At 41.6% G+C, this 27,346-nt stretch overlaps 4 protein-coding genes across 5 annotated transcripts; 3 read left to right on the top strand and 1 right to left on the bottom strand.

Annotated features, from left to right (window-relative positions):
- The first annotated feature begins 66 nt into the window (after positions 1 to 66).
- Positions 67 to 2,103, top strand: LOC116618496 (probable protein S-acyltransferase 12). The gene has a single exon (XM_032382244.2). The coding sequence runs from the start codon at positions 312 to 314 to the stop codon at positions 1,257 to 1,259; it is 948 nt and encodes a 315-aa protein (XP_032238135.1). The 5' UTR covers positions 67 to 311; the 3' UTR covers positions 1,260 to 2,103.
- Positions 2,046 to 18,939, top strand: LOC5512810 (SWI/SNF-related matrix-associated actin-dependent regulator of chromatin subfamily A containing DEAD/H box 1B). 2 transcript variants are annotated; one of them, XM_032382243.2, is made up of 22 exons: positions 2,046 to 2,530; positions 3,216 to 3,527; positions 4,301 to 4,411; positions 5,049 to 5,251; positions 5,717 to 5,755; positions 6,710 to 6,835; positions 7,319 to 7,380; positions 7,940 to 8,030; positions 8,411 to 8,510; positions 8,830 to 8,889; positions 9,083 to 9,158; positions 9,610 to 9,745; positions 10,177 to 10,317; positions 10,611 to 10,703; positions 11,558 to 11,675; positions 12,062 to 12,183; positions 12,522 to 12,617; positions 14,493 to 14,585; positions 14,915 to 15,101; positions 16,275 to 16,421; positions 16,674 to 16,757; positions 18,430 to 18,939. In XM_032382243.2, the coding sequence occupies exons 1-22, from the start codon at positions 2,047 to 2,049 to the stop codon at positions 18,501 to 18,503; spliced, it is 2,955 nt and encodes a 984-aa protein (XP_032238134.2). In that variant the 5' UTR covers position 2,046; the 3' UTR covers positions 18,504 to 18,939. The 2 variants fall into 2 exon arrangements, with proteins under 2 accessions (XP_032238134.2, XP_032238133.2); XM_032382242.2 differs by having other exon boundaries at positions 4,301 to 4,459.
- A 209-nt stretch (positions 18,940 to 19,148) lies between these two features.
- On the bottom strand, positions 19,149 to 21,763 carry LOC116618497. Its single transcript, XM_032382245.2, has 6 exons — positions 21,635 to 21,763; positions 20,825 to 21,051; positions 20,332 to 20,484; positions 19,871 to 19,976; positions 19,664 to 19,696; positions 19,149 to 19,375 (listed from the first exon to the last, which is right to left on the bottom strand). The coding sequence occupies exons 1-6, from the start codon at positions 21,678 to 21,680 to the stop codon at positions 19,275 to 19,277; spliced, it is 666 nt and encodes a 221-aa protein (XP_032238136.2). The 5' UTR covers positions 21,681 to 21,763; the 3' UTR covers positions 19,149 to 19,274.
- Positions 21,764 to 24,702: 2,939 nt separating this feature from the next.
- Positions 24,703 to 27,080, top strand: LOC116618514. The gene is made up of 5 exons (XM_032382271.2): positions 24,703 to 24,799; positions 24,907 to 25,133; positions 25,209 to 25,361; positions 25,628 to 25,733; positions 26,982 to 27,080. Exons 1-5 carry the CDS (start codon positions 24,754 to 24,756, stop codon positions 26,987 to 26,989), a joined length of 540 nt encoding a protein of 179 aa, XP_032238162.1. The 5' UTR covers positions 24,703 to 24,753; the 3' UTR covers positions 26,990 to 27,080.
- The last annotated feature ends 266 nt before the right edge of the window (positions 27,081 to 27,346 follow it).

Below are 27,346 nucleotides of genomic sequence, written 5' to 3'. Positions count from 1 at the left end.
TGAGAGTTTGTTTGGAGTTCTGTGTTCCACGGTTGTTGCTCGGTGCGTTTATAAATATTCATTAGCGTCGTTCTGGGTTTTCTGTGGACGGATTCAAAGATAAAACTAATTAGTAATCTACATTAGAAAGAATACTTTATTATTTTGCAAAGAAATTGCCCCGAATTGTGTTATTAGGAGTTTGGATTTCATAGTTTCTGAGCTTTTTTAATACTTTTTTTCACCGGACTTTATATATAGGGTCCTGGGATCATTCGGAAGAGTATCGACGTCATCGCGAACACTTATCGATCTCCTTGCTGATTGTCAACATGGCGGTTGTTGCACTAATAATTCTGACCGTCGGCCTTTTACAAGGCTCTTTTATTCTAAGCACATTTCAATCAATGTTTCCAAAAGGAGCGAGGAAAACAAGACTACAAAAATGTTTCAACGCCTTCCAAGTAGCTCCAGTCATCATTATGGAAATTGCAGAAATCTGGTTATTTTTTATGGTGTTTTTGCCAGCTGATATTGAAACCCCTTGGACATCTATTAAAGGCTGGATCCTTACAGCTATTGCTCTGTACTTGTGGATTAATATGGTGTTTAATTATATGGCGGCAATGCTAGTAAACCCTGGATACCCCAAGACAAAAGACGAGCTAGAAGATTACGGCGGAATTGATTTCGGTGTCCAAGTCTTCTGCTCCAAATGTAATCGCATTCGAGATAATGGAACTCACCATTGTTCCACATGTGGAACTTGCGTTCTACTCATGTCTCATCACTGCCCCTTTACAAACAACTGCATAGGGCTAAATAACTTCTTATACTTCTATTTATTTCAAGTATACTGTACTTTGGGTCTTGTATTCTCTGTATATTGCACCCATAATGCCTTTGTGGCTTGCTTTATGTATCCCTCTTCTGCCAGGGAGATCTTCTACCCGAGGTACAAAGCACAGTGCGCTAACCTCGGGGACTATCCAGTTTTATTCATCGTGGCTATTCTTCTACTGATATTTATGATGGGTGTCCTGTTTTACCACTCAATGTTACTTGTAATAGATGCCTCTATGATTGAATTTCTAAGACTTTTCCAGAGAAGCTCAACTATGAGGGAGTTTGTGGGAACCCTGTGGGGCAGGATGATTGGACGACGCAAGGTTTTTCTAAGAAGATTGGTTTTGGACAGGAGAGGCAGATTCTGGAAGTTCTTGGTTCCCTCATTAAATGATGTGGAGGAAATTTTTTCTTCCGATGAATTGCCTGTATAGCATGATCCTTTGTGTCTTTCTAAACCTGAGATTTTCTAAAAGTTAGGGTCTCGGCTGGTTTTTCAAGCAGAGAAAGTGGTCATCAAAATTTTAGCAAATATGAATCCTTTCCTCCAGAGAGAGGAAAAACTAAAAACAAATATTGTTTGTAATGTCCTATTAAGGAATTGGATTGTCCTCAAAACTAAATATGATCAAATAAAAAAAAATAATTATGAATTTTTTTATTATTATTTGTATATTGATTAAGTTAATGCCGTAGTATTGTTGTGTGGTTTGTATGTGAGAGACTTCTGTTTTCAGCCTGCTAATTTTGTGAGCTTAAGTGAGGATATAATAAATAAATAAAAAACAATCAAAATATCAAATTTCACGGTGGTCTGTGTCATAATAAGCGACAGCCACATATAAAACAAAGACGAAGCAAGCTGTAGAAAGCTGAAAATAAAAAAGAAATGAATAAGAAAATATTTGTATAAGGATACCTGTGGCAATGGGACAATTCGTTTCCAGTGTCCAAATTGGCGCCAAATTCAAATTAGTACTCACGTGTTCAAAAATGGCGCCCTCTACAAAAACCTCACAAGCTACGAAAACGCCGCCAAAAGAACCGATTTTTTTTGAGCTAGCATACTGATTACAGCTTTATTCGCAACTTTATCGACCCAAGATATAGTTTGTGTCATCACTTTGAGGAGTGCTAGACCTGTCTTAGACTTATTTTTGTGTAGAATTTTGGAAAAAAAATTTTGAGGAACAAACAGAGTAACAATCGAATCGGAATAAAATGTTTGAACGATTTTCTTACCAAAAACGAACGCCCCCAAAGGTGAATACATCAAAATCAAGAATTGAAGAGAAAGAAGAGGGATGTCGTGACGATTCTAGCCCAAAGCTGAGCCTTGATTCATGGATTAATTCAGTCGCGAGTTCTGGTGAAGAAAATGACGACAAATACGACAGCGATTCAATGGATAGCTCAACACGCGGAGAAACGGACCATCAAAGAGGGAATCGAACAAGTAAAACATGTCATTGGTTTAAATCAAAATCAAAAGGACTTGCAATCGAGATATCAGACTCAAATTCGTCATGTAGCGCTCAGTCTGAGAATTCAACTCCCGGGGATTTGGACGAGGTAAATTCACATGGTAGTGTCGAACTATTTCCAGATGGAAGCAGTGAAGACGCTGAAAATTCAAATGTCAGTCTTACGGACGCGTTTCACTCCGTATTGAATGGGTTCAAGGAGTCAATGCCAAAGGATGATGGTAAGAAATGGACGGGCTTTGGCTTGTGTTCAGTAAGTTATACCCAAATTTTGTTGCCATTAGGGACTGTATAATCTGGGGGGGGGGGGGGGGGGGGCTCTTTATGTTTCATGATCAGAGCCACATTTGCTATGAGTTTAATGTCAACATATGTCTTTATGTCCATTAAAAAACTAATTTATCTTTAATTAAATGTGACATTAAATGTGGCATCTGGTCTAAATACTTTTTTAAATGATAGTTGTTTGGTACTTTATTTCTTGATTTCATGTTCTTCCTATTTTTTTTATTGGTGTGGCCATTTTCCCACATATTGATTTGTGAAATTCCAAAAAATGGTTTGTCAATTCAGATTGCTACTGGCCTTTATCTAGTCATAACGATTTCTGCTCTGCTATTTCCACCTTTTCACTCTAGGAGCCAGAGTTTGATTACCTCTCTCCGTGTGACTAAGCACAGCATTGTCTTATTTGACATAGAGGTCATAAAACTCCCCCCAAAAATTTTCTGCAAGCCAAAGTCTCTAGAAAGCATTTTTTTAAACTAGCATTTCTTGGCTTGATAACAGAACAAAAACATGAGAGAATGATCATTCAAAGCAGCTACAAAAAAAAAGATAAACCTGTTAAATTCCCATCAGATAACTATAGCAAATGCTTATTATATTATATGTTTCCAATTTCAGAATATGAAAGTCCATTAGTAGCCAAAAAAGCAAGGAGAAAAAGAGTGATTTCTTTAGACAGTGATTCAGACATGGTGGACACACCAAAGAAAAAACACAAGAGTAGTACATTAGAAGAACCTGACTTCCTCTGTAACGATGGTCTTAGTAGTAAAAGCAGTAGCGTAATAAGTGTTCACTCCAAGAATGAGAAAATCGACCTTGCTAAACTGAGAGAGTTGTTCCCTGATCAAAGTGAGGAGCAGATTCTACAAATTTACCAAGATGCTGGATCTCTAGATCATGCGGTGGACCTCTTGGTAGCCTCTGCAGGTAAAAAGAGTATAAGGGATAAGGGTTTAAAGGGACAGTATTCTTCATTCTATCCCAGGTTGGGAGACTTTCCAGGAAAGTAGACAAGGGTGATCGTCCTATCTTTATGGATGTGAAATTTCGACCAATTGCTATCCCAACCCCTAGGGGTTGTTGAAGGATTTTTCCGATTCTGCTATCTCTATTGCTTACTGGGTGTTTAACAGATTTCTTTCTGTGGGGGGGGGGGGGGGGGTATGCTATCTCTTAGGGTAAGAAATTCCTTCTGCCACACCCAAATTTGCTATCTCTTAGGGATAAGAATTTCTGTTCATTCTATGCTGCCCTTGGAAACTATAAACTCAAACTGTGAACAGGGACTATCCCTAGAAACTCCCAAGATTTGTACCAAAAAAGAAAGAAATATTGTGGGTTTTTTTTGTTAAATTCTTTAGGTGTAAGCACATTATTTGATTATATTCTACGTGTTGTAAAAGTAAAGTTGTTGTTAATAATTTATTTTATAGGACATCTCACTTTGTTGTTATTTTGTGTATAACATAAATATACGACATGCCAGTGACTGCTAGTGAGATGGCTAGATGAGACTGCAATAAAAAAACTATTTAAATAGCATTAGGGTAATTTTAACATAATGTACTGTCTGCATAATTGTTGCACAATTCATGATTTTTATTGCATTATTTGGAGAAAAAATGTGCATAATTTGGCTGAAGGAATTAAATCCTGCATAATTTCAGAAAGCCTGACTTAAATCATCATATATTTTTTAGCAAGTTCTGGGCCATCATCACATCATAGTGGTCCAAGTATTAAAGCTAGCAGTGCCATAAGCTCCAAAGTGTCGAATAGCAGAGGATCTCGAGCAAGCAAAGCCAAAAAAGGTGGAGCTGAAAGCATGATTGAGATCTCAGATAGTGACAGTTGTGCTGGTATGAATAATTTTACAACAAACACTCATAAATCACACGCTCTGATTGGTCATGGGTACATTGTGCTCTTGGAGGACACATGCACACTCGGCGTCAGCATGCGCGCATGCTTCCCAAAACTAGATTGCAACAAAGAGAACATTTTATTGTGCATCTGTCCTCATAGATGCACAGAAGATGTCAAAGCGTGTCATGAACAACAGTCATGCAACTCGACTGTGTCTTGTTGTATACTTTTTAGTTCATAACACGCTGTGAGGTCATCTGTGCATCTTTTAAAGAACAGATGCACGCAAATTAATGATATCTATTTTTTAAGTATCTTATTAATGTAATTTTAAGAATTGTTATATTTTCATAATACTGCGAAGTTAAGGTGGTCCACATCTATTCAAAAATACTGTTTTACAAAAAAAAATATTTATGTTTAGAGCATTCACATATCCTTACTAGCTTCACCAAAATTAGGCTTTCTTTTAATGTCAGTGTTTTGTAATGAGGGTCATAGCTTGATTGAGCGTCCTAGATTTATCAAGTTACCTTGACAACCATTATAATATGAGATTATTTTTACTGTTCTGACTCATAGGACCAGAGACCTGTCTTGGCACATATCCGGGTGACGCCGATTCTGCTGTTGATGATGACAATTTGCCGGCGGACAGGAAGGCTGCCATTCTCTCTTTCTTCCAAACTTGTTCTTTATCAGAGCTATCTACAATACCAGAGTGCTCACGAAAAAAGGCACAAAAGATCCTGTCACTGAAACCCTTCAAATCATGGCATAACATGGTAATATTTTACATTTATTTCATTTTAATTGGGGATATTTCATGGTGGTGTGCCAATAAAAATTTTATCTTCAAGTGTTGATAAGTGCAGGAAACAAGTGATAATATCAGCGCGAGAAGACAAAATTGTATCCACTAGCGGCCATGTAACGTTTACTATATTATATAAATTTTGTATGAAATCTTTCAGATGTCTGCAAAAAATTGAAAGCTCATTGGTTAAAAACTTGTTATCACCATGTGTTGATAATTTATTATATCAGCACCGGTGACAATGGCGATATCCACAGGTCCTTTCTTTTGCTCAAATGTAAAGGGCTTTATGGTACAATCAAAGACATTCAACATAAAACTGTGTTGACTTTAGCACTGTTTTCACAACACCACAGAGATTACCTGTGTGTTTTTTTTTTGCAGCTTGGCTATATTCCCTTTATGTAGTTACACCATTTAAATTTTTTTGCAGGTTAACAAATTGGAATCAACAAAGGGGCTAACATCTCAGGTTTGTGGGCTTCAAGTTACACATTGTAAGGGTGTAGCTAGGGGAACAATGAAGGAAGTTCTTGGATGTGGCATGCAGTTTGAAAGCTGGGAGTGGGTGGTGAGGGCAGATGTGGGCGTCAGATATCAGACTCAAGTTGCATAGCTTGGATTCGGTGATAAGTGCGTGCATGGGCTACAGATGTAAGGCTTGTAGTTGTGTAGATGGGGTAGACACAGTAAGTTCATGGGCTTCTAAGACTTGCCGTTGCATAGCTTGGGTTTGGTGATAAGTGCGTGCATGGGCTACACATGTAAGGCTTGTAGTTGTGTAGATGGGGTAGACACAGTAAGTTCATGGGCTTCTAAGACTTGCAGTTGCATAGCTTGGGTTTGGTGATAAGTGCGTGCATGGGCTACACATGTAAGGCTTGTAGTTGTGTAGATGGGGTAGACACAGTAAGTTCATGGGCTTCTAAGACTTGCCATTGCATAGCTTGGGTTTGGTGATAAGTGCGTGCATGGGCTACACATGTAAGGCTTGTAGTTGTGTAGATGGGGTAGACACAGTAAGTTCATGGGCTTCTAAGACTTGCAGTTGCATAGCTTGGGTTTGGTGATAAGTGCGTGCATGGGCTACACATGTAAGGCTTGTAGTTGTGTAGATGGGGTAGACACAGTAAGTTCATGGGCTTGTAAGACTTGCCGTTGCATAGCTTGGGTTTGGTGATAAGTGCGTGCATGGGCTACAGATGTAAGGCTTTCAGTTGTGTAGTTGGGGGTAGGTTATTTTGCCGAAACTGATATTTTAGTGCCCCCAAATAATCCAGAGCAAAAAGATGACCCAACGCCCTAACGTATTGGACAAAAACGTCACAAAACCCAGGTACACTATGTTGGGAGAGAAGGTCTTGAATATTATACAGTATCTTAAGCACATCATCTGAGTTTTTTTATATTAAATCTTACTTTTTAGATTTTGTGGAACTGTGACCTCCTGCTAAAGGAGAGAACATCAGTGGATAAGCTCATGCAAAATTGTAATAAAATCTCCCTGAAAATCCAAGAACTGCTGTTAGAACGTATGGATAACAATAGGGATGTGAGTAAAAACTAAGAATTGTACAATTTAGTGAAAGTTTTATTGGAAAGTAAAGGCGTGATTAGCCTGCGAGCCGGCTCTCCTGTGTGTTTTCGTTGTTTAGGATCCCCGTGGCGCAAAAAAAAAAAAGAGTGGAAGGAGGGGGAAAGTCTTTTTTGGTCGCTACAGGAATCCCGACAGCCAAAAACAGAAATTTCTGAATTAACCCACTGGAGAGCCGGCTAGCAGGCTAAGGTGTGATCAATCATTTTGACAGCAGTGCAAAACCTCAGCTAAAATCGTACAAAACAGCTAACAGGATTGCTTCGCACAAAGCAAACTGGCCGTAGTTAAATTGTGAAGGACTAGTCTTTGAAATGCATGTTTCACATTATGTTCGGGAGTGCCTGCAACTAGAACTGGCAGTGGAAATGGTTATCAGATACAAACTCTGCTCAGTCCTGAAGATTGCCATTTTTTAAAAATTATTCTTTACCCTTGTAGCCAAATGACAGTCATGCAACCATCTCTGGACTTGTGACACAACCAGACATTCTTAATCCAAGGTACAGTATCTCGACTTGGAGGGAAGAGGAGAGATGGGACAATTCCCCGTTTGATAGGATAGGGGGGTGTTGGGAAGAAGCATTTTCTCTGGAATAAACAAACTAGAGAAGGATCAAGGGTGGGCTAAAACTCTTTCCTTTTTGGAGAAAATGTAACAAAAATAATCTGACCTCAATTGTAGTATTGGGCTACCTGTAGTAGCAGTGGGACTAGGGGGACGTCTTACTACATCAATACCTATGGCAATCTTTATTAGGGCTAAGAGTGTGTTGCAAGGAATGATTGCCCTGATGTGACTGGGATTGGGTATTTGCCAATGGAGATACTCACTTCCTTTTGTAATTTGTTCTTTAAATACCAGTGCATCCCAATCCTTTAACAAATCCTTGGGCCTTCTGTCCTTTTTTTAGCTAAGCAGAAGATTCTGCTTTTATTTATTTATTTTTTTATTGAAAGGTGGAAATTCAGAAAATAGTAATTTCCAAATAAAACCACCGCCGAGCCGACTTGCAGGCTGGTGGTTGTTGTATTATCTTACTAATCTTCACACCTTTTCAGTCGCCAGTTGAAGCCATACCAGCTGACCGGACTGAACTGGCTCATCCTGATGCATGAGCAGGGGGTCAATGGAATCCTTGCCGATGAGATGGTACTGTATTGGGGAGTAATGCGTGCTATTTCCCATTGAGAATGGCCAATTAAGCCAACATTTTACACCATAATAAATTGCACAAATTTTTGTAATCTCTTGACTTGGATAAGAAACAGTGAGTTTAAATTTTGGCCTATTTGTCTATTTCATACAGCATGCGACTAACAGAGAGAAGTGATTCCATTGGAAAATTTGAATAGGTATTCGTTTCAAGAATGGAAACTTCTTGGCAAATAACCAAATAGAAGTTCAAAAAATGAACTCAATAATCGGCTCTAGGGGGGGGGGGGCACGCTTGACCTGGTTTGACTGTAACTTGAACCATAGTTAATTAATTATGCTTGAACTGACCTCACATCTTAAATGCTTTGCTGCAGGGTCTAGGTAAGACTGTCCAGGCGATATCGTTCATTGCCCATTTGATTGAAAAAGGAGACGACGGACCTCATCTGATTATTGTTCCCTCGTCCACCCTCAGTAAGTCATATATATATATAATTTATTGGGCAGAACTTACCCTCCAATAAAAGCATTTTCTTTTTTTGTATAATTAGAACGTTCTACAATTTAAAGTAAAATTAACAGAATATTTTCACTGCCAATTTACTGCCAAGTCACTGTAATGACTGTGCGCTGGCCCTTTAACAGGCACTTAAACTTGTTTTAAACATTTTCTGAAGAAAGATTGAAAGTCTTTGAAGATTGTATGAAAAATTTTCAAAGATTTTTAATTGTCTTCAGAAAGATGATGGTGATGATGACGATGATAAATGTCCATATGTTACCTGTCTCACAGATAACTGGGTCAAAGAGTTCAAGCAATGGTGTCCGACCATCAGGTTTACCCTGTACTATGGTAAGATACACACAAACCTTTAAACGATAGAATGGGGCCCTTTTAGGCGTGAGCTATTGTTTTCCTTTTCAGAACTATTAGATCGTTATTTTTTTATGGTCATTAGTTTACGATGCATGTTTCTGACACAATATTTTTACTATTTTCCAAGCTCAAAATAAGGTAGCTTCGTGGTAAAACCTATCTTTTGTAGGCTCTCAGGAAGAGAGGACGTATTTACGCGAAGAGATTCTTGATGAACACTCTGATTTCAAGGTCATTATTACCACGTAAGTCCCATTGTTCACAAAGCATGCCCATCCTTTTCGTGCTCACTTATCTCATGTTAATGTTGTTGTTGTTTTAGTCCTTGGCGCAATTTCAGAATACCGTATACTGATTCCACCTTGTTTTCTATAGAATAAGACAGTTATTACAAGGAAAATGCCAATACTTTGACTTCTGTAGTTGAACCTATTTTTTTTCATTTTTTGACATTTTTAAATATTCTTATTTTATTATTTCTTACAATATATTATCAGTTTTCTTTTGTTATTCTTGCTGCTTCTGCTACTGTTGACGTTGTTTCTGTTTTTGTTTTTTGCTATTGCTTTTTTATGCTTGATGATGATAGTTCTTTTGGTGATGATGATAATAATGATGGCTGACGATTTTGTTTTTTGGGATTAGTGTTGATAAATGATTGTAGTTTTGAACTTATTGGTAATATTGCAATTTCAGGTACAACATGGCGACCGGCGGCTTTGAAGACACGTCATTCTTGCGCCAACTCAGACCTCACTATGTTGTGTTCGATGAAGGTCACATGTTGAAAAATATGCAGTCGCAACGCTACCTCAAACTGACCAGAATAAGGGTAAGAAAGGAATGATTTTATATAACATCTCATTTTTGCGCATGACTTTTATTCGAGACAAGCTGTTATCCTTGGATTATAAAGTCCCGTAAAAGCCACACAAGCCACCGTAAAACAGATTAGACTTGTAAAAACCTTGCTCTCTACATTGTGATTTCGAAGTCTTCTTGGATAAGGCGTTTGGTCCGGAGGCCCCGTCTCTCACCACACAATTAACCTGTATTGTGGGACGTAATAGAAACGCTGAGGACACAGGTCCGTCATAACAGCACTCACATATTATCTAACACCCATTATCGTAGACTGCATGTTGCAGTCAGTATCTAGAGACTGAGGCTTATGGCGAGGTCATGTTTTGCGATGCTCATTTGTGCCATACAAATACTATTTGAAGTTAAAATTAATTCCATCCTTAATATTCACATTTTAAGGCCAAAAGACGCCTGCTGTTAACAGGGACCCCCATGCAAAACGATCTTCTCGAGTTGATGTCTTTACTCAGCTTCGTTATGCCGACCATATTTGACGGCAGAACTGATGGACTTAAGCTTCTATTCGGGAACAAGAAACTGGTATGTGCAGGGATCGTGTCTCCTAGCTTAACTCGTGAGAGGGAATTGTGTTTGCTGAAGCGTGTATGAAAACGCAGCCATTTCCATCGGCTGATTTCGGAAACTAATGATATTTTCGATAGAACTTAGTAAATGAAGTATAAGCTTTGACTATTTTCAGATTGAATCAAATAATGTGTATTTTAATATATTGAATGAAAACATAACAAATGTGTGGCTGACAAAGGTTCTTTAAATTTTGAAAAAAGACATCAAACGGCGTCATACTATGAGTAAGTTTATTTGTCTTCCAGGATAGAGACGCAGACAGTGGCTACATCAAGGAACGGGCAGAACAGGCGAAGAAAATCATGAAACCCTTCGTGCTAAGAAGACTCAAGAAAGACGTATGTAGAGTGGTCATTACCTTTTAACCCCATCTTATGGAAGCGTGGGGTACGCGGCAACCTCTCACCGCTGTGGCCCGCCAGTGCTAAAAAACGCAAGACTAGTTCCAGTACCGCGCGGTTAAACCAGCCTTTTTGTTTTAAAATGGCGGCTTTTTACCGGCGAACTGTCACATTTTGGCGAATGCTAAGAAAACTAGACCAAACATAAGGCTATGTTCTTTATGACTCCCTCATTATCACACAAATCTGTCATCTTTTGTACAGTATGGTTTTAATGCTGTACAGTTAGTCAAAACAGCAACTGAAGTCAGCCTTTCGTACCTTTACTCGAACGATTCAACACTACGATTGTGCTTGTTTTCGCCAGAGCACGCGCATGCGCATACGTTATTCAGCACTGTCCTGTCGCCCAGGTTCGAATCCTGGCCCAAACTGGGGATTTTTTATTTGAATTTGTGTTACAAGTGAGTTGAAGTTATTCTCCCGTGTTTCCAGTCTTCTCGGATAAGGACACTAAACCGGAGGTCCCGTCTCTTCAAGCTGCACTACACTAACCTGAACCGAAAGGACTTGAAAGAACCACTGGGGACGCAATAAACCCTCTGGCAGTGACCACCCCCAGTGACAGTGCTTACTAACAAAACAGATTTGGAGCCTGGCTCTGTTGTGCATTTACCAATATAACTGGTGGAAATTCAATTAATAAAAAAAATTATTATTACAGAAAAAAACATAACCCCTCCCTCCTTCAAAGTAGGGAATGTTCTCAGAGATACGCCCACGAATTGTGTCGATGATGCTGATAGTTCTACTAATAGAACTGATAGCAGTATTGGTCATTACTTCGCTAGGTACTACAGGAGTTGCCGCAGAAACACGAGCATGTGATCCATTGCGAACTGTCCACCAGTCAGAAGGACTTGCATAGTAAACTGATGCTCAAGTGCTATAACGAGTATCGAGACGCTAGTAAGTCACGCGATGTCATATAAGAATGAGGTGATGATGATAGTGGTGATAATGATGAAGATGGCGATCATAAATATTGGTGAGGATGATAGTGGTTATAATGATAGTGGTGATGATATTGGTGATGATAGCGTTGATGACAGTGTAGATGATGATAATGGTGATGATGATAGTTTTGATGATGATGGTGGTTAATATGGTGGTGATGATGATAATGGTGATAAAACATGATAATGTTATGATTGCGGTGGTGCTGGTGTTGTAAATGATGGCAATGCATTTAAGTGTTGTTGACTACTTAGGGTGGTAATGGAGGTGGACACAATGACAATAACGGTGGAAATCATGATTATACTTACTTCTCTTTTCCCCGAACCCTTAAACAGAAGGATCCAATCAGTACAAGAACATCTTAATGGCACTACGCATGATGTCCAACCACCCTTTGTTGCTGCGAAACTACTACAAGGACGAAACCCTGCGAGAGATGGCCGTCAAATACTGCAGGGTAAATAGCAAAGGGAGTAAGCCCAGCGTAATGTGCTCCTCGTTTAGGAAGTGTATAGAAATTCCAGGGGTGGGGAGGGCAGGGGGGGGGGGAGTACTCCAATAAGGTGCAATATATCAAGCAGCACCATTTCAATGCTGCACTTGCTCTGTTGTTCTAAAATTCTAATACATATTGAGAATGACCCATTGAGAACACAAGCATCTAGTGAGCTTGCACACGTCGAGCAAGGGAACAGCAGGGTTGAGATGCCCCAATCCGCCCACACGCAAACACACTGGCCCACCTGTGTCTCTCTATCACGGTTATGAGGATAGTGAGGTCATTTCTCTTTTCAGGACATTGAAAACCGAGGGTCTGAAGTAGACCTTGTTTGTGAAGACATGACAGTGATGTCCGACTTCGAGCTCCATCGTCTATGTCTAGAACAAAGGGTACTTTATAGTAAGACACGCGACGTACGATACCGTGGCCATCCATACAAAGATAACCACGCGACGTATGATACCGTGGCCATCCATACAAAGATAACCACGCGACGTACGATACCGTGGCCATCCATACAAAGATAACCACGCGACGTACGATACCGTGGCCATCCATACAAAGATAACCACGCGACGTACGATACCGTGGCCATCCATACAAAGATAACCACGCGACGTACGATACCGTGGCCATCCATACAAAGATAACCACGCGACGTACGATACCGTGGCCATCCATACAAAGATAACCACGCGACGTACGATACCGTGGCCATCCATACAAAGATAACCACGCGACGTACGATACCGTGGCCATCCATACAAAGATGACCACGCGACGTACGATACCGTGGCCATCCATACAAAGATAACCACGCGACGTACGATACCGTGGCCATCCATACAAAGATAACCACGCGACGTACGATACCGTGGCCATCCATACAAAGATAACCACGCGACGTACGATACCGTGGCCATCCATACAAAGATAACCACGCGACGTACGATACCGTGGCAACCAATACAAATTTGACCACGCGACACCGCTACCGTGGCCACCGATACAAAGTGTTACAGTGCGACACGCGCTACCGTGGCCACCAATACAAAGTGTTATAGTGTGAAACGCGCTACCGTGGCCACCAACACAAAGTGTTACAGTGTGACGCGCGCTACCGTGGCCACCAATACAAAGTATTACAGTGTGACGCGCGCTACCGTGGCCACCAATACAAAGTGTTATAGTGTGACTCGCGCTACCGTGGCCACCAATACAAAGTGTTATAGAGTGACGCGCGCTACCGTGACCACCAATACAAATTGTTACAGTACGATTCGCGGTACCGTGGCCACCAATACAAAGTGTTATAGTGCGACACGCGCTACCGTGGCCACCAATACAAAATGTTACAGTGCGACACGCACAACCGTGGCCACCAATACAAAGTATACCATGCGACGCGCGCTACCGTGACCACCAATACAAAGTATACCATGCGACACGCGCTACCGTGACCACCAATACAAAGTATACCATGCGACGCGCGCGCTACCGTGGCCACCAATACAAAGTGTAGCATGCGACACGCGCTACCGTGGCCACCAATACAAAGTATACCATGCGATACGCGCTACCGTGACCACCAATACAAAGTATACCATGCGACGCGCGCGCTACCGTGGCCACCAATACAAAGAGTTAACCATGCGACGCGCGCTAACGTGCCAACCAAGACCAAGTAATTTAGCCATTAGAATATTTTGATTGACAATTTTGAGTGACACAAACTTCTTAACTAGGAGAATCAAGACGTATTATGATGTGCACTCAAGTATTTCTCATCCAACGCCTCGGGTTGGATGGGTGTTTGCTATGTCAATCATGATAATATATTCTCGCACCCTTATTGACTTCACAAAACTGTCAAGGTGGCCACGGTAGCGCGCGTCCTTTCAGATAGCACGTTTCTCACATCCTTATTGACTTACTTAAAAGAACTGTCAAAGTGGCCACGGTAGCGCGCGTCGTATCAGATAGCACGTTTCTCGCATCATTATTGTTTATCCTCACAAAACTGTCAAGGTTGCCACGCTAGCGCACGTCGTATTGTAAAACAAAATCATATGTCACGAAATGAGTCATGTCACGAGATCATCACTCCTACTCCCAGCCTCAAACACTTCTATAACCTCCCCCAAACTGGCACCTCCATATCGCCGACGTAAATTTTGGTTCAAATGGTGTCCTTTGAGTGGAGGTTCCATTACAATGTAAACATTGTCGCTTCACCCATAATGCCGCATGTGTCTGTCTTCCAGAGTCTGTCATCTTATGTACTGGGCGAAGAGTTATTGTACGATTCTGGCAAGTTTGAGCGACTGAATGCAATGCTACCCGAGATGAAAGATAACGTAAGGACCACAAAAATAGGACACAGCCAAAATTTGTCCGTTATAAAAATTATTTGCTTTGCTGTGCAACGCGGCCAGTGTTTGCTCATAGAAGTCACTTCCTCCATAAAGGATGGCGATCAGCCACTGCTTTGTTATTTATTGGAAGTTTGCAAGCCAACTTTAATTAACCATCTTCGTTAACGAAATTAAATTGAATCTCTGGTACTCACTTGAATTAGCAAAGGAAATTTTGCTGATGGTGATGATAATGATAGCTGCTGTTTCTGATAATGATGAATATTGTAAATGTTAATGAATGTTGCTCACTATCATTTTTCCTGCCACAGGGTGACCGCGTCTTACTGTTCAGTCAGTTCACTCTCGTCATGGACATCATCGAGGTTTATCTACAACACTGTGGCTATCGCTACTTCCGGCTTGACGGACAGACGCCCGTGGTAGAGCGACAGCCCATGATTGATAATTTCAACTCGGACCCTGATATTTTCCTCTTCCTACTCTCCACAAAAGCCGGTGGGTGGATAAGGCTACCTGTAACCAATAAGTTCCCTCGGATCCTTAAAGTTCTTAAAACCTTTCACTTATATCAATCTAGCCAAAACAAATGCACAATGCAAAAATAATTCAAAGACTAAAAAATATCTGCTAAATTTTGCAGATTTGTTTGCTGAAGTTAAATAATCATTTGACCACCAGGTTAAGATATAAAGATGACGATAAAAGTTGTAACGACACAACGTTCTCCAGCAATAACTAAGAAGACATGAAGACGGGAACCGGTTTAGCGCGCGCATATGTTTTCTCATGTAATTTGGTTGACATCTCGATCTACGTCACAAATGACTGTACCTTTCAGTTTACGGCCTTTTTTCCGAAGGTTGACCAAAATGCCTCAATATTACAGATTTAAGTTATTCACGCGAACGCGTGTTTTAAAGGGTCCATACGGACCACATACCATTTGGAAGATGAAAATATAAAGAATTGACAAAGTCTTTCAACTCTGAAAGGTTATATGGACTTTAACAAATTCCTGGAATTTAAATAGAAACCCACCATAGTCATGAAAATTCATGGAAAATATCATTCGGAAGAAAATTTTACGAGACGTTGAGTGTATGTTTGAGTTGAAATGTAGGATTCCTTCAGACTTTACATGTTTATATGATAGGGTATGATAGAGAAATAATGGCACCCCTGATCAACCGCACAATTACAAACCGCCGAAGTTTGCCGTCCATTACCCAAAATCCGTTATTAGGACACCGTTTGGGCCAACCTATCGCGTATCTGCCGTCAAGACGATTAGCCCGAATATACAGAAATGTTTTATTAAGGCATATAAAAGAATAACGAAATACACCCAAATAAGTTGCCTGAGTATTTGGGGATTTTATTGTTTTTAATTATTGAAGAAAAAAAGCTGCACTCGGCACAAATACTAGACTCAGTTTAGACGCCGTCCTTTTCATTTGCAAATGTGTGCAAATGAATGAAGTAAAGTCGATTGTTTCATCTTCATTTCCATGCATTTGCATTTGAAACGACTAGGCCTCGGGCTCCCTGTGGCCTCGGGCTCCCTGTGGCTTAGAGCTGAAAACTGAAAACGGATGTGAATATATAAGGCGATATTTTTTATGATCAAGTGATCAATATAAATATTTCTCTTCTTATTTTTGTTTTTAGGTGGCCTTGGGATCAATTTGACATCAGCGAACGTGGTGATCCTGCACGACATCGACTTCAACCCATACAACGACAAGCAAGCAGAAGACAGGTGTCACCGCGTGGGGCAGACACGTGACGTGCACGTGTACAGACTCATCGCTAAAGGTAACGACAGATAGGCGATGATGGTAAAGGCACGTGATGTACACGTGTACAGACTCATCGCTAAAGGTGACGACAGATAGGCGATGATGGTAAAGGCACGTGATGTACACGTGTACAGACTCATCGCTATCTGTCGTTACAGATAGGCGATGATGGTAAAGGCACGTGATGTACACGTGTACAGACTCATCGCTAAAGGTAACGACAGGTGCGTGGTATTCTTGTCTTATTTCTTAATGTGTCTCCCAACAGATACAGTCGAGGATAACATGTTGAAATGTGCCAACAGCAAGTTGAAGCTTGAGAAGGATGTGGTGTCTGCAGACAACGACGAAGGTGAGGTGTAAACGTGTGTTACCTTTGTACGACAGGGCAGGGTCAACGTAGGGTGGGGAAACGTAGGGTGTGGCAACGTAGGGTAGGGCAACGTAGGGTGGGGAAACGTAGGGTGTGGCAACGTAGGGTGGGGCAACGTAGGGTGGGGCAACGTAGGGTAGGGTAACGTAGGGTGTGGCAACGTAGGGTAGGGCAACGTAGGGTGGGGAAACGTAGGGTGTGGCAACGTAGGGTAGGGCAACGTAGGGTGTGGCAACGTAGGGTGGGGTAACGTAGGGTGGGGCAACGTAGGGTAGGGCAACGTAGGGTAGGGTAACGTAGGGTGTGGCAACGTAGGGTGTGGCAACGTAGGGTAGGGTGTGGCAACGTAGGGTGGGGCAACGTAGGGTAGGGTAACGTAGGGTGTGGCAACGTAGGGAAGGGTAACGTAGGGTAGGGCAACGTAGGGTGGGGTAACGTAGGGTGTGGCAACGTAGGGTAGGGCAACGCAGGGTGTGGCAACGTAGGGTGGGGCAACGCAGGGTGGGGCAACGTAGGGTGGGGTAACGTAGGGTGGGGCAACGTAGGATGGGGCAACGTAGGGTGGGGCAACGTAGGGTTGGGCAATGTAGGGTAAGGTTAAGTAGGGTGGGGCAACGTAGGGTAGGATAACGTGGGGTAGGGTAACCTAGGGTAGGGTAACGTAGGGTGGAGCAACGTAGGGAAGGGCAACGTAGGATGGGGCAACGTAGGGTGGGGCAACGTAGGATGGGGCAACGTAGGGTGGGGTAACGTAGGGTGGGGCAACGAAGGTTGGGGCAACGTAGGGTAGGGCAAGGTAGGATAGGGCAACGTAGGGTAGGGCAACATGGTGTGGGGCAACGTAGGGTAGGGTGGGGCAACGTAGGGTGGGGCAACGTAGGGTGGGGTAACGTAGGGTGTGGCAACGTAAAGTAGGGTTAAGTAGGGTAGGGTGACGTAGGGTAGGGTAACGTAGGGTGGGGAAACGTAGGGTGGGGAAACGTAGGGTGGGGAAACGTAGGGTGGGGAAACGTAGGGTGGGGAAACGTAGGGTGGGGCAACGTAGAGTTGGACAACGTAGGGTTGGGCAACGTAGGATGGGGCAACGTAGAGTGGGGCAACGTAGGGTGGGGCGACGTAGGATGGGGCGACGTAGGTTGGGGCAACGTAGGATGGGGCAACGTAGGGTGGGGTAACGTAGGGTGGAGCAACGAAGGTTGGGGCAACGTAGGGTGGGGCAACGAAGGTTGGGGCAACGTAGGGTGGGGCAACGTAGGGTGGGGCAACGTAGGATGGGGAAACGTAGGGTGGGGTAACGTAGGGTGGGGTAACGTAGGGTGGGGCAACGAAGGTTGGGGTAATATAGGGTAGGGCAACGTAGGTTGGTGCAGCTTAGCGTAGAAGCAAAGTAGGGTAGTGGTTGGCAACGTAACGTAGGGAGATTTGCCAAGTAGGATAGGGGCAAAAGACGTCTTTTGGCCGCGTACGGTAGGGGCAGGGCAAGGTAGGGGTTGGCAAAGAAGGGTTGACATGGCAAGGTGGGGCAAGGGAGGGTTGACATGGCAAGGGAGGGTTGACATGGCAAGGGAGTGCAAGGGTAGGGTTACTTGGATTAGGTTGGGTAAAGTGGGGTAACAACGAAGCTACATTCACATTTTTGTTTTTGCTGTAGATTCGGGAGACTCGAGTGAAGACGTCGCCAGTGTGCTCACGAATGTGTTCAAAAGGCTGAGGGATAGCAGCTGACAAAAAAGGACAAACGCCATTGCTACCAAAGAATAGAAGTTGTACGCGGCACAGTCAGTTGTACACAGTTGTAAAGGACCATTGTAGCATATATATTTATCGCTTTCCTCTTGATTTTAGGCGTTTTGTCATAGCGTTTGTTTTACAACATTCTTGTGTTCTGGAGGGGTTTGGGGAGGGGATCCTATACAAAAATGCATACCGAAATGCACTATTTACACAGTTTAAATTTTTCGTCCATTCTGATTAACATGATATTTATCAATATCACATTGATTACAAGTCAAAAGGTGTACTTTTGGCTGGTATTTCTAGCCAAATTCGACTCTGTGGTTTTTTAAAATTTTTAGTTTTTGTAATCACTGTATATAATAGTTTATTTTGGAATTGAGATACGTCAATAAAGTATTTTATTAATAAATATTTATACGCTTCAGATTCTATCAGTTGTATGTTAGAACTAGCTCAAGACAACCTCAGAGCTAAATGTATAATATTTTAGTAAAATTGGGTAATTCAACAAACACTCGACAATCAAAATAATACAGAGTTATCATTAAATACCTATAATAAATCGCTTATATATTTGCGCTACAGAAAAGCACCTCGTTTAATTTTGACATTCTACCAAACAAAATAACCAAAAACATATTCATCGTTTATTTCAGTTTTCCACAGAATGTAACACACATTATTTCTTTATTTTATTACAGTATGTAGTTACTAAAGTGTGATTTTTTGTCAAACTTGGTAGTGTTTTTGCGTCGATATTTAGCATTGCTTGCATGTCAGCATACACTTGCTAGCCACCTCGGGGTTGCTACACTGGCTCCCCATGAACTTGCAGAAGTCATTCGAGTCGCTGCAAGCACCTTTCAGAGATAAAAAAAGACATTTCAGACCAGGCGTATCCTAGACTTTGACCTCCCCCCCCCCCCCCCCCCCCCCCTACGACCGGCACTAGTCTCCTCTACACTGTAGCAACTCTACTATGTAGTGGCCATTATTCAGATTCGGGTTTCCTGTGTTTCGCCACAGGAATTCCACATCGAAAAAGCGCTTTTTCTTTACGATGAGAAGAGATGCCTGCGCAAAAGGCTAGACCGTCACCAATTTCAACAATTTCAAGAAAGTTTATGTTACTTTGAAATTGTACTTACCACCAGGGGGTGGGGGAGGTAGACCACCGCCGCCTGAAAAGGCAGAAATCAGACTAACAGAATTAGTACTGATGAAGTTGGCGTAAAATTAAAGCTGAGCCCTCGCCCACAGTGGTTTTCAAATTTACTGACAAAGTTGTGATTTTCAGATATATAATTATATCAAGTAAAATTAGAATTGTATTTTTTTTTTACGTTAGTGCGTACCTTCGTTACAATCGCTGGTGCTGATTGGCAGGTTTCCATTGAATAAGTCGAACTTGATAGGGAACATGGGTTTGTTGTTGATCGCAATGCCAGCCTGAAGTTCTACCTATCAGTTCGAAAGTAAAAACGACACATCAATTGTTCCTTCTAAATAAAAGAGCCTGAGGCAAGCGCGCGGGAGACCTGTGATATTCTAAAACGTTAGGGCCGGGGCCTATTTTTCAAAAGGAAGGCCAGCAAAATTGCAGTAAACACGATGAATTTCTGTAAGTTCTTGTGGGAATTCTCGACGGTCACAGGGGAAAATAAAGCGGAAAAAAAATAATAAGACGAGGACATATGGTATGTAATGTCCTGATAAGGAAATGATCGAGCGAACTTAAACAACGACTATTTTAAAAACAAGATTGATTGGAAGTGTGCGAGGAAGGCTGCCGGATACACAGGAATCCCATACATACCTGGAGGTTGAGGTTGGAGCCGCTATTGTGCATCTTGACCATGACAAACACAGCGCCGAATTGGAGAGGTCCGAGACTGGGGATAAGGTTGGGGATTGGGACTAGCTGATCCGTGGGAAAGTCGTGACCGAAGTTGATGCCTAAGTTGGGGACCTGGGAACGAGAAAATTTCGTTGGCATGTAAGTGATCATGGGGGGAGGGGAGGGTGAATCAGTGAATCCATGTTAGATGCTACACGCTTCCCCTCACCACCCCTCTCAGTCAATCCATGCTACGTGCTGCACGCTTCCCCTCCCCACCCCCTCTCAGTCAATCCATGCTACGTGCTACACGCTTCCCCTCACCATCCCTCTCAGTCAATCCATGCTACGTGCTATACGCTTCCCCTCCCCACCCCTTCTCAGTCAATCCATGCTACGTGCTACACGCTTCCCCTCACCATCCCTCTCAGTCAATCCATACTACGCGTCTGCATTTATGGTGCTTACTTACCCCGACGCTGACCCCAACTGTCAGGGGGCTCTCGCACTTGTTGATTTTAATACTGAACTTAAAGTTCAGACCGGCGAAACCAATTTCGCAAGTCTTCGCGGAGCAGTCGTCGGCAATTTTGCATCCGAGTGGCAGCTTGATGTGTCCGCAGTTGAGCCGAGCACTTCGCGAAGATGTCACGACCTCGTATTGACCCACATCGATTGGTTCTTGGATTGGGGCGAAATCTGTAATTGTCACAGTACACGATGACTCGAGGACACAATGTTAATATATCTTCACGCGCACATACTTTATGTTTAGATACCCGATGGAGAACAAAAATATTCCTAAACCTAGCAGAACATGCAAGTGCATGTGACATTGTTTCCTCGTGTAGACACGCCCTTGTACGCCGCACTTTTGTTACTGTTTTCAAAGTGCGAACAACAACTTATGCGAAAAAATGTTCCTTATCAATTGTTGATGAAAAATATCGCTATACCATGCATCATCAAGTAGACCGACTGAAATAGATACTTTCTAAACTTTCCATTTTTGTCGGGTCGAGATTATGTTTTCTAGAAGTAGCGTACCCTTCGTAAATACTCATTCTTACAAGAACCAACCGAGAAGCTAATGAAAGCAAACACATTTTCCTTCACCGCAATAAACTATAATTGTTTTCATTTCATTTTATTTGTTTCAACACCTTATATGTTTTTATACACCTTCCAGTTTCCACACCTTTTATCTTTGCACATCTGCCCCCTTAAATCCCGACCGTGAAGAAAGGTAAAAGAAAATGTTTTTAAATTGAACTAAACTCACCGGCATGCGCCGCAGCGATGAATAAAACGAGCGTTAGAATGTACATCTTTGCTGCTCTTCTTGCGGTCAATCTGTTTTGTGCCTTATTCAATAAAAATGACGTGTTTTTATAACGCAACCAGTCTCCTCAGCTGCAAGCCTGCCCTTTTCCAATAAAACTCCATAAAGGGGATGAACAATGCACTGCAAATAACACGCGCATTGATAAATAAATCAAATAAAGATGTCAATAAAAGTGATATTAAAGACAAATAAGGTGTGCACGAAATTATTGGTCGGGCGAGTTGTCTAAGGGGGAGAGAGGGAGGGATGCGCAGGTATAGAAAAACTTCAACAACATTCTTAAGAGTTGGAAATGCTTTAATAAAACCTTGATGTTTGTGCGATTGACCCAACCCCCTAGTCCAGACCTGGGACTCTCGTTGCGCTCGACATTTTGGCTCGCAAAGTACTCGCAAAGAGAGTCCTAGGTCTGGACTACCTACATCCTAGTTTGGTGGTGAGCGTGAATTATTGACAGAGATTTGATGGGTAACTCAAAGACAGTGGCAAAGATTTCAGATGACCAGTTGCAAAGTCTGTTCAAACATCGTGTTTGAGCAAAAAGACACATAATGTCATATTGACCTGTGTTTTTAAAGACGTTGTTTATTAAATCGCCAATTCGGTCATCAAAGTTAAATGATCTGATGAAGCAACTGAAGACAAAAAAGACCTATAAATAAAGAAGGTTCTCTTATTCCAAAATGGCGATAAAGCTTTTTTTTCTCGTGTATTTTTGTTTGTCGTTGAAGATAATAAATGCCATATATATAGAACTTTTGAAATGCATTTGGACTTAGATCTTCTACGTCTCGGACACCCGTATTCCGTGCAAGAATGCTGAAGACATTTCTTATTTCTTACTTCACAAAAATGTGTAGTTCCAGAAAATATCCATACCCCCCCCCCCCCCCATTTAGGGGATTGGAAATTCCGGGGTTTTCGGGGGTTCAAACGCCCAGGAATTTCCAGAGGGTAGTAAAATGCACATTTTCCTTAACAGTTACTGCATTTTTTTCCAGGGGGTTGGAAATTCCAGAGAGGTGGGGGGTCATACCTCCGACCCTCTGAATGTGGGGGGTATGGGTATAGAGTTCTCTGGTACTACACAATCATAAAAATAAACATCAAAAACGCTACGAAAGAATGGGACCGAATGGTGCCATAGACGCTACGAACTAATGCCGAGGGTTAGTAGGTTAGTAGGTTAGTAGGCTCGTATTGCCTTCCGGGCAGATAAATCCTTATCCACTCAACAAACTCCAAAAGAATGTGATCAAGAATAAATCGTCGGTCTCAGATTTTCATATTGTGTTTGGGCGGCGCCTACTAGGATGTCCGTGATAAAAAGTTTTATGTATCTTTTCTTGATTGACACCCAAGTTCGGGCACGTCAAATCACGGCACTTTGTGATCTAGCAGCGGCAAAATAGCCGCCCGCTCCGACAGTGAAACATTTGCGCAGCTGCTTGAAAGACAGAGGCATAAACGGAGGAAAAAGGCTGCGTTTGTCTACACAGCGGGTCAACAAGGAGGAGATGTCTAGCCATGCTGTGAGATTATTCGGCTACATCTACAGTAAATACCAATCGAATACCAGTATCTGTTGAATCATACGTTAAATCATTTATTCTTAACTTTGATGATACTTGTTTTCGAGCGAACTTTAAAAAAAGTGAAATGAAAATTGAAGCTCACTCCCGAGCACAAAGGGGTATTTGCGTTATTTTCCTTCGGCGGCTTTCTGTAAAAAGGAGTGATAACTACACAGAAATGAGGTCTATAGCGTGTTTTCTAGCTTATACTCCTATTTACAAAAAAAAAAATAGCGATTTGCAAATGGCAGTTCTATGATCGATAGGAACCATTGGTCTCATTAGAATATTTGCGAAATTTGGAGAATATGAATATATCAATTGCGAAGATTTTTTGGCTCTGACATTCGATAACCTTTATTTTTGCATGCCATTTGCAGTTGAAACAACCTTTTTTGAATTGATGCATCTGGCTGACGCACAATGCCGAATGCTGAAGAGGGATCATATATGAAGGATAGTATTTGACGATCTTTCAATAAGAAATGGCTCACTTCTTAGTAGCAAGTGGGATGGGGGGAGGGGGGGTACACCCTGCGCCTGTCTTTTTTGATACGCTATATACTCGCCTCTTTCAAGTACTGATCTTCTTTCGCTCATAAATACATTTAATAAAGTTTGAAACCTTTACGTGAATAGTTATAGTTACTTCAAGTTCCTTTCGGAAAAACCTTTATATTTTCAGATCGGTATAGCATTCGCCCCTGTTTTGTGTGTCCAGACGATTTGCTGGGGCCCAAAATAGAGACCCTTGCTTCGCAGGTTTTTACTTGCCACAGCTTTTTACCAGCACAAATAGTTAAGCATTAGGAAAAGACATGAGGTTAAAGAGTGTCGATCAACCACTTCTTAATTATCGTTTACAATTAAAAATATCTAGGTTTATTTGCAGGGAAACATCACTGAAGTTTGATACTAAAAAAAGATATTGTATATCAATCACTTGCTATATATTTCTCTTTATTTTTACTTTGTATAAATGTTAAAATTTGTATAAGGTCTGCCTGCCCGCTTGTGTGTATTGTTGTTGAAGGGTCAACTCCATGTATCATTGATGGGGGAAAAAATAAAAAAATAAAATAAAATAAAGTGAGAGCATAACAAAGCAGCGTGATTGGCCTTCTTTAAATTGCGTTGGTATGTTTCCTAGTCATCGAGTCATTCCTTTTCTATTGTCAGTGTATCAAAAAACCTCCAAAGATCAAAAAACACGACGCACCGCACCCCCGCAGTCACCTCCTCGAGCCGCCATCTTTGCTCACCTTTATTAACCTTCTCACCTTCGCCACCTCTGACTTGACCGCTTATTTGATTCTTGGCAACCTGTTGTTTGCAGTTTCTCGTTTCTCGTTTTGTTGCGGCGTTCTTGCTAAAGTGCAGGCTTAAAGCTGAGTGCACTAGGAATGATATAAAAGCACAGATCTTCATCCAAGAAGTCACACACTGAGGAAGATACCAGTTCGACTTTAAGTGAACGACAAGATGTACTTCTTAGCTTTATTTCTTCGCATCGCGGCGGCACAAGCCAGTAAGTAATTTTCAAACTCATTGACCCTCTATTACTCTACCTGCTAACTCAAAATTCGGTATCTTTAAATATTACACTTTATGGCGATCTTAAATTTGCTTCAATAGATGTAGCCCCAATCCAAGAACCAATCGATGGGGGTCTATACGAAGTCGTGACATCTTCGCGAAGTGCTCGGCTCAATTGCGGACACATCCAGCTGCCATTCGGATGCCGAATCAGCGATGACTGCTCTGCGAAGACTTGTAAAATCGGATTAATGGGTCTCACCTTTGTTTTCAGCGTCAAAATCAACAAATGCGCGAGCCCACTGACAGTTAGGGTCAGCGTCGGGGTAAGTTTCCGAAACTCAAAAGCATCAGTGTCATGTGACGTGATAAAATTCCTTACGACATTTTCTCGTTCCCAGGTCCCCAACTTAGGCATCAACTTCGGTCACGACTTTCCCACGGATCAGCTAGTCCCAATCCCCAACCTTATCCCCAGTCTCGGACCTCTCCAATTCGGCGCTGTGTTTGTCATGGTCAAGATGCATAATAGCGGCTCCAACCTCAACCTCCAGGTATGTATGGGATTCCTGTGTATCCGGCAGCCTTTGCGATATGTGAAAAGCCGTGAGCCAAGTTCTTTGCACATATTAAACTAACCAAATCTGTCGTTGTTCTAGCTCGATCGGTCAAATCCTTATTAGGACATTACATTAACCCGGTTTTTGCCGAGATGCTAGGGGTAGCAAATGGTCCCCCGAATTTTCAAAATGCTTGCGGAGTTAAAGCCATTTGCGTTGCGGTCGTCCAGTTTGTTTAAATTCTGTGTTTCCTGTTATAGGTACAACTTCAGGCTGGCATAGTGATCAACAATGCTCCTCTTTTCCCCATCAAGTTCGACTTGTTCAAAGGTCACCTTCACAACAAGACCAACGAATGCAACGGGGGTAGGTACAAAACCAACAATACATATTATCATCACCATCACCTTCACCACCATCACCATCACCATCATCTTCGTATCGTCGTCGTGAATATCATCTTCACGATCATCATCATCATCATCATCATCATCATCATCATCATCATCATCATCATCATCATCATCATCATCATCATCATCTGTTTTTGGACTTGATGATTACTTCTTTTTTTAAAACTGTTAAAAGTGTACTTCCTCCCCCGCCCCCAGGTGGTAAGTTTAACCTTGTTTATTATTACACTAGGAATGATAAACATTTCGAACAAATCTAAAAATACATGTTTTTATTGAATGGAGATGAAACACCATTAAAGTTAGAAGAATGCTGTAAATTATGCCATGAGGATCTTTGAAACGCATTTGGACCTAGATCTACGTCTCAATCGTATTCGGTGCAAGAATGTCTGAAACCCCATTTTTAAAGAAGAAAATCGCTTCCCCCCACCTCTGTAGTCGTTTCACAGAATGGAGCCTGCATTTCAAAGACTGTCACTTAGCAAATTCTGTTTGTTATTGCTTACGACTGATTTGCAAGAAAACTATCCATGATTGGAGTTTGATAGTTTGTGTATTTGATTGTAGTAGATCAAATATTAGTTTGTGTATTTGATTGTAGTAGATCAACTATTAGTTTGTGTATTTGATTGTAGTAGATCAACTATTAGTAGATTAACCGTGGTACTTCCCTCAAGAAAAGTTTGTTTTACTCAATTCTCTCTATCCAGACCCGTAGCCAGGATTTTGAGCTTTTACCCATTTAGCGGCCTATTTTTCTTAAATTGCTTGTCCTAGCTCGCAGTAGTTCTCAATTTTCATTCATCAGAGTGGCCCTTCCAGCCCCTGGCTATTTGTTATTCTGTGAGCTTTCAGAATTCTAACAGATATCATCATCATCATCATCATCATATCATCATCATCATCAACATCATCATCATCATCATCATCATCAACATCATCATCATCATCATCATCATCATCATCATCATCATCATCATCATCATCACCACCATCATCATCATCATCATCATCATCATCATTATCATCACCATCACCATTGTTATTATCACCATTATTATAATGGAATCATCATCATCACCACCATCAGTCAAAAACCATCCAAAATAAAAACAATCGACAAGATTATCAGCATCATCATCATTATCATTATCATTATCTGACTTTGTCTTGATGCTTATTTCTTTCTATATTTCAGGTCGCTAGCCAGTGTTAAATGATTCGCAAGCAATGCTGAGCATCAACGCACAAAATACTTCCACATGTTATGATTGACAATTAAACTCATGATAATCCTCCATCTTTTTAGTATGTTGTCTTTATTAAGATAAGGGGGAGAGGGATGCAGAAATATTTGAGAAAACAAGAAACGAAGGCACATGAAACATCCCTAGGCCCGGTTCATAATCGCACTCCTGTCGTGCCGAATCTAATTGCCTATTTCTATCGGTACAAATACATTGGGTCGCGCTCAATAGATCGCGAGTGGGAAAAGTTGATGAGGAGTTTCTGTTGCACAAAATTTAAAAACTGGTATTTTTGAAACGGTGTGTCGCGATTTTG

This window comes from Nematostella vectensis, chromosome 14 (genome assembly GCF_932526225.1).
Source record: "Nematostella vectensis chromosome 14, jaNemVect1.1, whole genome shotgun sequence".
Taxonomy (NCBI): Eukaryota; Metazoa; Cnidaria; class Anthozoa; order Actiniaria; family Edwardsiidae; genus Nematostella; species Nematostella vectensis.
This window is presented reverse-complemented; position numbering and strand designations above follow the sequence as displayed.

What these genes read in the sequence shown, in the direction of transcription:
- LOC5512810 (XM_032382242.2), top strand. Translation starts at nt 2,047, where the DNA reads ATGTTTGAACGATTTTCTTACCAAAAACGAACGCCCCCAAAGGTGAAT. An exon ending in CCTCTTGGTAGCCTCTGCAG is followed by an intron (nt 3,528 to 4,300) that starts GTAAAAAGAGTA and finishes TATATTTTTTAG; the next exon opens with CAAGTTCTGGGCCATCATCA. An exon ending in GTATGGATAACAATAGGGAT is followed by an intron (nt 6,836 to 7,318) that starts GTGAGTAAAAAC and finishes TTACCCTTGTAG; the next exon opens with CCAAATGACAGTCATGCAAC.
- LOC116618496 (XM_032382244.2), top strand. Translation starts at nt 312, where the DNA reads ATGGCGGTTGTTGCACTAATAATTCTGACCGTCGGCCTTTTACAAGGC.
- LOC116618514 (XM_032382271.2), top strand. Translation starts at nt 24,754, where the DNA reads ATGTACTTCTTAGCTTTATTTCTTCGCATCGCGGCGGCACAAGCCA. An exon ending in CATCGCGGCGGCACAAGCCA is followed by an intron (nt 24,800 to 24,906) that starts GTAAGTAATTTT and finishes TTGCTTCAATAG; the next exon opens with ATGTAGCCCCAATCCAAGAA. An exon ending in CAGTTAGGGTCAGCGTCGGG is followed by an intron (nt 25,134 to 25,208) that starts GTAAGTTTCCGA and finishes TCTCGTTCCCAG; the next exon opens with GTCCCCAACTTAGGCATCAA.
- LOC116618497 (XM_032382245.2), bottom strand. Translation starts at nt 21,680, where the DNA reads ATGTACATTCTAACGCTCGTTTTATTCATCGCTGCGGCGCATGCCG. An exon ending in CAGTTGGGGTCAGCGTCGGG is followed by an intron (nt 20,485 to 20,824) that starts GTAAGTAAGCAC and finishes TCTCGTTCCCAG; the next exon opens with GTCCCCAACTTAGGCATCAA. An exon ending in GCTCCAACCTCAACCTCCAG is followed by an intron (nt 19,977 to 20,331) that starts GTATGTATGGGA and finishes TCGAACTGATAG; the next exon opens with GTAGAACTTCAGGCTGGCAT.